We start from the raw sequence: 12,906 nt of genomic DNA on the forward strand, positions 1-12,906 counted from the left end.
ATGGTGCTCTAGAAACTTGCAAACATCTGGCTCTCATGACTAGCAGAGTCTGATGCCTATGGATAACCCAGAGAAATCTGGACTCTTTTCTGAACAACCTTCAAGACTTTTTCTAAGCATTAAATAATCGCTCGTCATTTCAGCCAATGTCACATTACCGAGGTAATTCTGTGCTGCGTATCGTCACATCGACGGGGGAGGATTGGCACAATAGACGGAGGGATTAGCAGACCATTTAGAATGAAGATCCTGCCATTCTTGCCAAATATGTCTGCTTCTTCAACAGCCACACCCTCGGCACCCAGCAAAATCTTCCCCTGCAGAGGCAAAGGACAACAAATATCTGATATATTGAAATAAGCCATGAAAATTGTTGAACATAGAGACCACTGGAATTCAGACTATACATTAATCAATATGCATCACTGTCATCACTATCCTAGTCACAGCTGCGTTACACTTCTATTTCTTTGTTCATGAGATGTGGGGCAGAAGTTATGCACCACATACGTCACCCAGTTATACACCATATACACTACCCATTTATGTACCATACATGTTACCCACTTATACACCATATACGTCACCCAGTTAGACACCACACACGTCACCCAGTTAGACACCACACACGTCACCCAGTTAGACACCATACTCATTGAGTGGATACATGAAGGTGCAGTGCAGAGAAGTTACATGCTTGTATAGGAAACAAAGTGATAGCATATCACTTACACGGATTATGAAAAGTTGATGTACAAAGGGATCCACATAACCCTTGTACACCAGCCATTGATAAGTCGTGGGGTAAGACATTTGGAACTGAGATGAGGAGAAATTTCTTCAGAGGGTGGTGAACCTGAGGAATTCTCTACCACAGAAGGCTGTGGAGACCAAGGTGCTGAATATATTTAAGAATTCTAGACACAAAAGGCATAAAGGGGTCTGGTGAAAGCAAAGGAATATGGTAGAGCTGATAGAGGGTCTGCCATGAATAGAGTAGTATAAACGAGCCAAATGGCCTACTCCTGATCCTAGTTTTTCCACATTACTATGTACCAAATAGGGAAGGGGGAATCACAAGGTTGGAATCTGGATTTACTGAGCAACAGCGTGGTGGATGTGCCTTCAGCAAACTAAGTTTGTTCACATTGAAGCCCAGCACCAACTTTACAACCAGTAGTGAGAACAGGCAATAAGTGGCAGCTTTGTCATTGGAAGAGATAAAGAAATGTTGGATAATCACCATTGTTACACTATCACATGAATTTGAGATCTTTCCCCACAAGCTTAGTATTCATACAAAGCTGGAATAAAAATGGTGAGAGATAAACAAGAGATATTTCTTCAAAACCATTTAAGGGAAGGTAGAGGTGATATAGGAAAATGAAGATTTTACTACACTACTTGTTACCAAGCAGGCATGGTAGTGTAGCAGTTAGTGTAACGCTTTACAGCGCCAGCAACCCAGGTTCAATTCCGGCCACTGTCTGTCAGGAGTTTGTACGTTCTCCCTGTGCCTGCGTGGGTTTCTTCCAGGTGCTCTGGTTTCCTCCCACATTCCAAAGACATAGGGGTTAGGAAGTTGTGGGCATGCTATGTTGGCGCCAGAAGTGTGGTGTCACTTGCGGGCTGCCCCCAGAACACTCTAGGCAAAAAGATGCATTTCACTGTGTGTTTCGATGTACATGCGACTGATAAAGATATCTTATCTTATCTTAATGGGTCTACTCACATTTTTGTTCAAGTTCATTGGCACAAGTTGATTTGCTAAACTCAGAATTTTAGGTGAAGAGAGGAGGCTCGAAACTTCCAGCTGATTATGAGAAGAAAAAGCAGTGTGAGGACTTATTTCCAATAATCTAATGCACTTCATTTGCTGCTCATTGTCCAATGTCGTCCCCTCCAGGTGACTAGTTTGCTGAACTGCTCTGCTCTCTCTGTAGTGTCACCCCAACCTCTTTGTGACTCACCAACTTAATTCTTCCTCCCTTTCCTACTACTGGACTCTCAGTCATTTTATACAATGGGCTCCAATGCAGGCTTCAAGAACAATTATCAGTGGCAGTTATAATCTAAAATTAGGCCAGGAAACCAAAGAAATTGGGTGCAAAGGTAGTTTTATACAGATGTTGCTAACACTGAGTGGAACATCAATGGTCCATTGTTCCACCTGGTGAGATGGTGAGGTCTAATATCTCAAATTTTTCTGAGCCAACCCATTACCCTTCAGTCTGAACAGTGGCTTTGGCAAATTCAATCCTTAAGTTGAACAGGAAACAATGAAAATTCATATCTAAAAGCTAAGGTTTGAATAGAAATAGCTGGAACTGATGATAGGTCATAAACTGTGCTTTTTTTCCCCCCACAAATGCTGCCTGACCTGCTGAGTATTTCTAGCATGCTTTGATTTTATTTTGGATTTGTAGGATCTGCAGCATTCTGCTTATACATTGAACTTGTTGCAGTTGTTTACCTGATAAGGAAGAACTAACCTCATTTTCAGGAATGATGTGATGTCTCATCAGCTCCTTAAGTTTCTGCTTGCCCTGTACAAGAATGGAATGATATCAATACTCCAACAAACATCTCTAACGTTTCACTGAACGGAAAGATACACATAGAGAAGGGAGCAATTTGCAAATTCTTTATCCCTGGATCAATGAATGCTCAATAATAAGGCACCTGTATGTTGTTGTACTAAAAACAGAATATGCTGGTAACACTCATATCCGATGAAGGATCTGACTTATAGTCCTCGACCTGAAACATTAACCCTGTTTCTCTTTCCATACGTGCTACCTGACCTGACGTGTTCCAATGCAAATTAAAAAAAACCTGCAGATGCTGCAAATATGAAATTAAAACAGAACATGTTGCGTGTTTCCACCTGATGAGTGCTTCCAACATGTTGTTTTTATTTCAGATATTCAGCATCTGCAGCCTTTTTTATGATTTTTCATCACTTGCGTGTTGTACTTCTTATGTGTTGTGTCGAACTCCGGAAGCAGAGGACAACAGGCAGAAAGGACCATATCACAGGCTAATTTTTTCCTAGTCCTACACATCAGCAGAAGGTTCAAGGAGGAATAGAGGGTACCTTGCCCACAATTGTTTGTTCACTACAAACCTAGGAAATAACACTATTCATTATATTTATATGAAAGCAAAGGTAGACTGGGATTTATGATATTATTGCAACGTTGAAAACAGGGAGCTGACTTGCACTCAGCAAGCTCCTTCAGAATGTAAGGTTAAAATGACAGATATTTCTATTTCATTCATGTTGATTAAGGGGCACGTGAGGTCATTAAGGATAACTCCACTTTTTTTTCTAATCATCATCATGTGATCTTATATCCAAGTGAGAGAGAGTTCAAGACCTTGGTTTCATGCCCCCATCTGAATGGAGGTACCTGGAACAATATGTCTGGAGTGTAAGGCCAGGCTTCTGTTTCTAAGTCTCTGGAATGCCTTCCAAGTCCTCAGGACCTTCCAAAGAGATGAAATTCTTTTTGCTGCAAGATGTGAATCTTTGGCTTTTTCTACCTTCCAGGGGTTGCGGATATTCAGTCACTGAGTATATTCAGAACTGGGATCAGTAGATTTTTGGACACTAAGGGAATGAAAGGAAGAAAGGTGGAAGGGTGGGCTTGATTTACAGATCAGATATGATTTAATTGATATTGGTTTATTATTGTCACATGTACCGAGATACAGTGAAAAACTTAGTTTTGCAAGCCATCCATACAGATCATTTCAAAACATAAGTACTTTGAGGTACCACAAGGGAAAAGCAATAACAGAATGCAGAATATAGTGTTATAGTTACAGATACAGACAAAGTGCAGTGCAGGTAGACAATAAGATGCAAGGGTCATGGTGAGGTAGATTGTGAGGTTGAGAGTTCATCTATATAGTACAAGAGGTCCGTTTAAGAGTCTTATAACAGTGGGATAGAAGCAGTCCTTGACCCTGGCGGTGCATGTTTTCAAGCTTTTCTATCTTCTGCCTGATGGAGGTGGTGGGGGGGGGGGGGGGAGAAGAGAGAATGTTTGGGGTGGGAAGGGACTTTGATTATGCTGGCTGCCTTTTCAAGGCAGCGAGAAGTGTAGACAAGAGTCCATGAAGGGGAATGATGAAGCAGGTTGAAGGGGGCCACTTGATCTACTTCTGCTTACGTTCCTATACTATTTATTACTTTACCATTCAACACTTTCAAGGGATGAGAAAGGTTTCTGTGTGTTTCTTACCCCAGTGAAATCAGCTAATTTTCTGACTGTGAAAAATGTGCTCTTATCAAAATGCAAAGCTGAATTCCACCTCACCGACAACTCTGGAACAAGGGTAAGTGCACAGTTATAAAAAGCTACCATTGTTACCTCTGCTGAAAGCAAGTAAGCCATTGTCTCATCATCCAAGCCATCCCAAGCACTCATGTTTGGGATAAAAATTGTAAGTGGTCCACCACTTTGTAGGAGTTGGTCAAGATCACATTTCTGGATGTAAGAAGAGAAAGCTAATTAGATAAAGGAAAAATCAACATAAAGACACCACTAATCCTTGTTTTAACCACCTAACCAAGCCAGATAAAGACTCATAGAACACTACAGACAATACAGGCCCTTTGGCCCACAATGTTGTGCCAACATTTTATCCTGCTCTAAGATCTATCTAACCCTTCCCTCCCACATAGTCCCCTATTTTTCCATCAGTCATGTGGCTATCTAAGAGTCTCTTAAATGTCCCTAATGTATCTGCCCCCACAACCTCTGCCGGCAGTGCGTTCCACGCACCCACCACTCTGTGTAAAAAAAAAAACTTACCCCTGACATCCCCCTTATATCTTCGTCCAATCACTTTAAAATTATGCCCCCACATGTTAGTCATTGTCGCCCTGGGAAAAAGTCTCTGCCTCTCCACTCGATCTATGCCCCTTATCACCTTGTACACCTCTATCAAGTCACCTCTCATCCTCCTTCTCTCCAAGGAGAAAAACCCTAGTTCAGTCAACCTATTCTTATAAGACATGCTCTCCAATCCAGGCAGCATCCTGGTAAGTCTCCTCTGCACCCTCTCTAAAGCTTCCGCATCCTTTCTATAATGAGGCAACCAGAACTGAATACAATACTCCAAGTGTGGTCTAACCAGAGTTGTATAGAGCTGCAACATCACCTCGCAGCTCTTAAACTCAATACCCCAACTATTGAAGGCCAACACACCATACGCCATCTTAACAGCCCTATCGACCTGCGCGGCAACCTTGAGGGATCTATGGACGTGGACCCCAAGATCCCTCTGTTCCTCCATGCTGCTAAGAGTCCTGCCATTAACCTTGTATTATGCCTTCAAATTCGACCTCCCGAAGTGTATCACTTCACACTTATCTGGGTTGAACTCCATCTGCCACTTCTCAGCCCAGGTCTGCATTCTATCAACATCCAGTTGTAATCTACAGCAACGTTCCACACTATCCACAACACCACCACCTTTGTATCATCAGGAAACCTACTAACCCACACTTCCACATCCTCATCCAAGTCAGTTATAAAAATCACAAAGTGCAGGGGTCCCAGAACAGATCCCCATGGAACACGACTGGTCACCGACCTCCAGGCAGAATACGCTCCATCTACCACCACCCTCTTTCTATGAGCGAGCCAATTCTGAATCCACACAGCCAAGTTTCCCTGGATCCCATATCTCCTGACTTTCTGAATGAGCCTTGCATGAGGAACCTTATCAAACACCTTACTAAAATCCACGTACACCACATCCACTGCTCTGCCTTCATCGATGTGCTTTGTCACATCCTCAAAGAATTCAATCAGGCTCGTGAGGCACGACCTGCCCCTCAAAGCCATGTTGATTGTCCCTAATCAGCTTATGCTTCTCCAAGTGCCCATAAATCCTGTCTCTAAGAAAATTCTCCAGTAATTTGCCCACCACTGAAGACTCACTGGTCTGTAATCCCCAGGGTTATCCCTACTCCCTTTCTTAAACAAAGGAACAACATTTGCCACTCTCCAATCATCTGGCACTACTCCTGCAGCCCGTGAGGACGCAAAGATCATCGCCAAAGATACAGCAATCTCTTCCCTCACTTCCCGTAATAACCTTGGATATATCCCGTCCGGTCCCAGTGACTTATCTATCCTAATGTTTTTCAAAAGTTCCAGCACATCCTCTTTCCTCATGTCGACATGCCCTAGCGTATCAGCTTGTCGTACGCCATCCTCACAAAAGTCAAGGTCTCTCTCTCTGGTGAATACTGAAGCAAAGTATTCATTAGGGACCTCCTCTACCTCTTCTGACTCCAGGCATATTTCCTCTTTTATCCCTGATCGGTCCTACCCTCGCTCTAGTCACTCTCCTATTCTTCACATACTGTATGTGTAGAATGCCTTGGGGTTTTCCTTGATCCTACTCACCAAGGACGTCATGCCCCCATTTAGCTCCGCTAAGTCCATTCTTAAGCTCCGTCCTGGCTACCTTGTAACTCTCCAGAGCCCTGTCTGATCCATGCTTTCTTAATCTCACGTAAGCTTCTTTCTTCCTCTTGACAAGATATACTACATCTCTTGTCAACCATGGTTCCTTCACTCTACCATCCTTACCCTGCCTCAATGGGACAAACCTATCCAGAACCCTTTGCAAGTACTCCCTGATCAACCTCCACATTTCCGCTGTGCACTTCTCTAAGAACACCTGTTCCCAATTTACGCTCCCAAGTTCCTGCCTAATAGCATCATAATTTCCCCTTCCCCAGTTAAATACTTTCCCATATCATCTGCTCCTATCTCTCTCCAAGGCAATAGTAAAGGAGTTAGGGTCACTATCTCCAAAATGCTCTCCGACCGAGAGATCTGAAACCTGATCAGGCTCATTGTCTAGTACCAGGTCCAGAATGGCCTCTCCTCTAGTTGGCCTGTCCACATACTGTGTCAGGAATCCTTCCTGGACACATTTAACAAACTCTGCCCCATCTATCCCCTTTAAACTAAGGAGGTGCCAATCAATATTAGGGAAGTTGAAATCACCCATGAAAACAACTCTGTTATTTTTGCACCTCTCCAAATTATACCTCCCGACCTGCTCCTCAGTGTCTCTGCTGCTATTGGGGGTCTGTAGAATACTCTCAATAGAGCGATCGCTCCCTTCCTGTTTCTGACTTCTACCCACAATGACTCAGTAGAAGATCCTGTGATTGATTTCCTATCTTTCATTTAGTCTTTTATAAATTGACCCTTCCTAAATTCAGACTGAAATATTCTAAGAAAGTCAACAGGAATATGTTTTTTGAATCAGCTTGCAATACTTGCTCTTACCTGAATTTCTGGAATTTGGGAAATTGGTTTATTATTGTCACATGTACTGAGGTACAGTGAAACACTTTGTTTTGCATGCCATCCATATAGATCATTTCATCACATCAGTGCATTGAGGTAGTACAAGGGAAAAGCAATAACAGATGCAGAATAAAGTGTTACAGTTACAGAGAAAGCGCAGTGCAGGCAGACAATAAGGTGCAAGGCCATGGCGATGTAGATTGTGAAGTCAAGAGTCCATCTTAACATGCAATAGGTCCATTCAATAGTCTTGTAACAGCAGGGTAGAAGCTGTCCTTGAGCCTGGTGGTACGTGCTTTCAGGCTTTGGTATCTTCTGCCCGATTGGAGGGGGTGGGGGTGAGAGAGAATGTCCGGAGGTGGGTGGCGTCTTTGATTACGTTGGCTGGCTTACTGATGCAGTGGGAAGTGTCGACAGGAGTCCATGAGGGGGAAGCTGGTATTACAATAAAATGTGTTACTGACTCTTACCTGCAGCAATTCCATGAATTTCTTGAACTGTTCATTTTCTGAAATATTGTGTAGAGGGTTTTCTGAGGAAAAGAACATAACAGTCTCAATGAACCAGAGAAACAACTGTGAAAACATTAGCTTCAGCACAGAAGATTTTAAGATAAAGATTTTTAAGGGAAGTTGAATGATCAAGTAGAAAAGGGTTGACCCAGGTTGCACAGATTAGTTCTGTATTCCATTTCAGTGTGTAAGATTAAGGAGTGAATCTAGGAGATACTGTCTACTGAATGTAAATCAAAAACTTCACTTGCTGGAATGCTGAAATAAAAACAATATGAAGGAAAAAACATTGTTATCACTTTTAGGTTGATGTTTCTTTGACGGAAAGAGATAAAATGTTAGGTTTAAGTTGTGGAGATAGTTGGGGGAGGATGGATAGGATAAAAAGAACATTTGTGATAGGGGAGAGGTCAGGGTTTGCTGTGGGGATAAGTTGTTGATGAAGGAACTATTGCCCTAGTTGGGGTAGGAGGCAGAGTTGGGTGTGGGTGGGTACATGGTCCAGGGCAAGGAGACAGTTCTACAAAATTAGAGCTGAGCTACTCAGAGATGAAACCAGGAAACAACATTTCTTCATACAGAAAAGAGAGGTGGAATTTGGAACTCTCCCTGCAAAAAAAAAATGCTTTGCAGCACTGAGGAAATAAATTGCAAATATCACAACTCAGACCGATAAACCTTTCCTAAGCAAAGCCAAAGGAATGTGAAGCTCAGACTGGACAGACAATGTTAAGATACATATCAGCCATGATCCAATTTAAGGGAAGAACAAGTGTGAAGGGTTGAATGGCCTCCTCTTGGTCCCTATAGATACTTCGAAGAAAATCAGGCACAGACTTTACAGACAGAGTTCACCACGTTTTCTGTCCACTTTAGTTAATGGGCAGAAACCTGGGTGGGATTCTTGAGGGGCATTCAATCCTTCCTTTCCACTTTTCCACTGTGAATTGCACCCAGGAGTCTTTCTTTAATTCTGGAATGTGAGTGAAACTTGCAATCCAGCATTTGTTATGCAAACCTTATCTCTTTGAGACTGCTGCTTGAAGTTGCAAACTCACAGCATTACGACTGCCCACCCATAATCACTGAGCTTCTGTCTCCTGTGTCCAATTGTCAAAAGTCAAAGTTGAGTTTATTGTCATATGCACCAGTACATGTGTACAGCAACATCACAGGCACAAAGCATCATATAAGCAGCATTCACAAGAAAAACACAAATCAAAGATAAATTAAACAATTTTTAGAAGAAAGAACACAGAACAAAAAAAAAGCCAAGACCATTTTTATGAAAAGTGATCAAATTGCTCATAGCGTTGCTAAACTGTAGTGATTAGGGTTGTACTGGTTGGTTCAAGAACCGAATGGTTGAAGGGAAGTAACTGTTCCTGAACCTGGTAGTGTGGGACTTCAGGCTTCTGTACCTCCTGCCCGATGTGAAAGTGAGAGATCTGGGCCCTATTCAAAAAGGTATATACTCTTTGACTATTGGAAAGCAAAGTACACAAGCAAATGTCACGCCCACAGTAACTGACAACACAAAATCCTGCAGCTGCCAAAATCAAAAATGAAAACAGAACATGCTCAAATCCAAAACAGGTCAGGCAGTGTTTGTGGGAGACACAAGAGACAGCAGATGCTGGAACCTGGAGCAACAAACAATCTGCTGGAGGAACTCAGCGGGTCGAGCAGTATCTAGAACCATAGAACAATACGGCACAATATAGGCCCTTCGGCCCACCATGTTGTGCCGCCCTTCAAACCACACCTAAGACTATCTAACCCCTTCCTCCCACATATCCCTCTATCTTAAATTTCTCCATATGCTTATCTAACAATCTCTTGAACTTGTCCAATGTATCAGCCTCCACCACCACCCCAGGCAGCGCATTCCATGCACCAACCACTCTCGGGTGAAAAACCTCCCTCTGACATCACCCTTGAACTTCCCACCCAATACCTTAAAGCCATGTCCTCTTGTTTTGAGCATTGGTGCCCTGGAAAAGAGGCGTTGGCTGTCCACTCTATCTATTCCTCTCAATATCTTGTATACCTCTATCATGTCTCCCCTCATCCTCCTTCTCTCCAATGAGAACAGCCCGAGCTCCTTTAATCTCTCCCCATAACCCATACTCTCTAATCCAGGCAGCATCCTGGTAAATCTCTTCTGCACCCTTTCCAACACCTCCAAATCCTTCCTATAATGAGGCGACCAGAACTGGACACAGTACTCCAAGTGTGGCCTAACCAGAGTTTTGTAAAGCTGCATCATCACTTCGTGGCTCTTAAACTCGATCCCACGACTTATGAAAAGCTAACATCCCATAAGCTTTCTTAACTACCCTATCCACCTGCGAGGCAACTTTCAGTGATCTGTGGATATGAACCCCCAGATCCCTCTGCTCCTCTACACTGTCCAGAATCCTGCCATTTACCTTGTACTCCGCCTTGGAGTTCGTCCTTCCAAAGTGTACCACCTCACACTTCTCTGGATTGAACTCCATCTGCCACTTGTCAGCCCAGCTCTGCATCCTATCAATATCCCTCTGCAAGCTTCTACAGCCCTCCACACTATCCACAACACCACCGATCTTTGTGTCATCTGCAAACTTGCTAACTCACCCTTCCACCCCCTCATCTAAGTCGTTAATAAATATCACAAAAAGCAGAGGTCCCAGAACCGATCCCTGCGGGACACCGCTAGTCACAGCCCTCCAATCTGAATGCACTCCCTCCACCACAACCCTCTGCTTTCTACAGGCTAGCCAATTTTGAATCCACACGGCCAAGCTTCCCTGGATCCCCTGGCCTCTGACCTTCTGAAGAAGCCTACCATGCGGAACCTTGTCAAATGCCTTACTAAAATCCATGTAGACCACTATTATCTGTGGGACGAAAGGAACTGTCGAAGTTTCAGGTTGAAATCCTGCATCAGTGTTTGTAGGATGTCAAATAAAATTAATGTTTCAAGTTGCTGGTGTTTTCTCAGAATTGGAAAATGTTAGATAAGGTTAGAATACACATCTGAATCAAACTACCTGTAGCCTGGGTTACTAAAGCGAAGGGCAGCTCGTCGTTAGTACCTCCTGAGTGTAAGCTGATCCTCCATAAATTCATCAGGAGCTGAACGACAGAGTCCCGTAGTGTCCAGTGGCAAGGCCCAATCAGGCTGGAATTGCTTGGGGAATCCACCTCTGTGATCCTACTCCAGCTAGATTTTTTTATTTTTATTTTTTTATTACGTATTCTCACAAATTTTATGTACGAAATTCTCACAAATCCTCACAGGTTTTTCTCAAGGGGAAGTTTTGTCCTCAATCTGTCTCCTGCCAAAAGCTGTCAGTGTGTCCCATGGGCAGGGCTTCTCCACAATGCCAGCTAAGATATTGGCACCACTGAGGCTTCACTACACTGTGCTGCTTGGCTCTAGGATCAGGAGGTCCAGGGTGAATTGGCTTATGCAGCAGGTTAATATGAGCATTGAGAGAGAGCATGGGGCATGATCGAGCAGCAAGCCAAACAGAGCAGAATTTGGCTCATGTTTCACCTGTGTCATCTTTTCTGGCTCAGATGAAAGGTTATCAACCTGAAGCATGAACTATGTTTTGCAACTGTTGAACATATAACCCCAATACAGAGCAGTTGTGTGGCTTTACCTTTCTGTTACTCTTGACTGTCGGCTGAGTCCCATCCATCACCTTATCGATGATGTGTATCAGGCCATTGGAAGCAATGATATTCCCAGCGAGGATTCGGGCCTTTTTGTTATTTCCATAAATATGCAGCTTTATCTGGTTATCCTAATGAAGAGAAACATAAAGGACAACTTTAAATAAACCTGCAATACACAGGGAGACAGAGTACTGGAGGAGACACAAGAGAATGCAGATGTTGGAATCTGGAGCAACAAATGATCTGCTAGAGAGCCAGAGAACAGTAGAAACCAAAGAGCGGGAGCAGTGAGAGAGGATCTCACAGAATTCCCTTTGGAGAGGGGAGGAAAACCTCCTCAAAGTCAGCATGCCTTGAAGAGGCTTCGCAGTGGAGCAGTAAAATGGAGACACAAGAGACTGCAGAAGCTGGAATCTGGAGCAACAAACAATGTGCTGAGGAACTGGAGGAACTGGCTATAACTGCTTGGACTTTGTCCTTCCATAGTTTTTCTTTAGCCTTATTGTCTTCGTTTGGGGCTGCATTTGCAAAACAATCTCAGTTGGCAGACAAAGTCCTTCTTTTCATTGTGTCTTACTCTGCTTCCCATCATAGTTAAGCAAGTCCCTGATTCCATTTGTAAACCACATCCAAGCTGCAAATCATAGTCATACAGCATGGAAACAGGCCCTTCAGCCCAACCGGTCCATGCTGACCAACATGCCCATCTAAGCCAGTCCCATTTGCCCAGGTTTGGTCCATATCCCTCTAAACCTTTCCTACCCATGTACCTGTCCAAGTGCCTTTTAGATGTTGTTAATGTACCTGCCTCAACCACTTCTTCTGGTAGCTTGTTCCATAGATGGACCACCCGCTGGGTGAAAATGTTGCCTGTCAGGTTCCTACTAAATCTCTCCCCTCTCACCTTAAACCTATGCCTCTCATCTTGATTCCCAACCCTGGGGGAAAAAACTGAGTGCATTCACCCTTTCTACGCCTCTCATGATTTTATAAGATCACCCAATGAATAAAGTCCTAGCCTGCCCAACCCCTCTCTATAACTCAGTCTCTTGTGTCCTAGCAACATTCCTGTAAATCTTTTCTGCACTCTTTCCAGCTTACTGGCATCTTTCCTATAACAGGATAACCAAAGCTAACACAATATTCCAAATGCAACATCACCAATGTCTTGTCCAACTGCAACATAATATCCCAAGTCAATGCCCTGACTGATGAAGGCCAGTGTGCTGAAAACCTTCTTGTGCAGTTCTCTGTGCAGTTGTAGTGTGAACACATTTTAGGTTATGCAAATTTCTAATCAGTCAATCGCTATCAATATTATCTTGAACCAATTCCAAATTGTCCAGGATGTGAGAGGCAGTTGATAAGCAATGCATAAA

General features: G+C 43.3%; 1 protein-coding gene across 1 annotated transcript in view; it reads right to left on the minus strand.

Moving 5' to 3' along the window:
* The window catches only part of LOC127578574 (stabilin-2-like), a 154,609-nt gene that overhangs the window by 101,585 nt on the left and 40,118 nt on the right, over window positions 1-12,906 (minus strand). Inside the window, 7 exon segments of the mRNA XM_052030723.1 lie at window positions 159-317; window positions 1,733-1,813; window positions 2,493-2,546; window positions 4,380-4,516; window positions 7,326-7,333; window positions 7,817-7,878; window positions 11,512-11,655. Coding sequence (XP_051886683.1) covers window positions 159-317; window positions 1,733-1,813; window positions 2,493-2,546; window positions 4,380-4,516; window positions 7,326-7,333; window positions 7,817-7,878; window positions 11,512-11,655 — 645 coding nt within the window.

The sequence above is a fragment of the Pristis pectinata genome, chromosome 15 (genome assembly GCF_009764475.1).
Source record: "Pristis pectinata isolate sPriPec2 chromosome 15, sPriPec2.1.pri, whole genome shotgun sequence".
NCBI lineage: Eukaryota > Metazoa > Chordata > Chondrichthyes > Rhinopristiformes > Pristidae > Pristis > Pristis pectinata.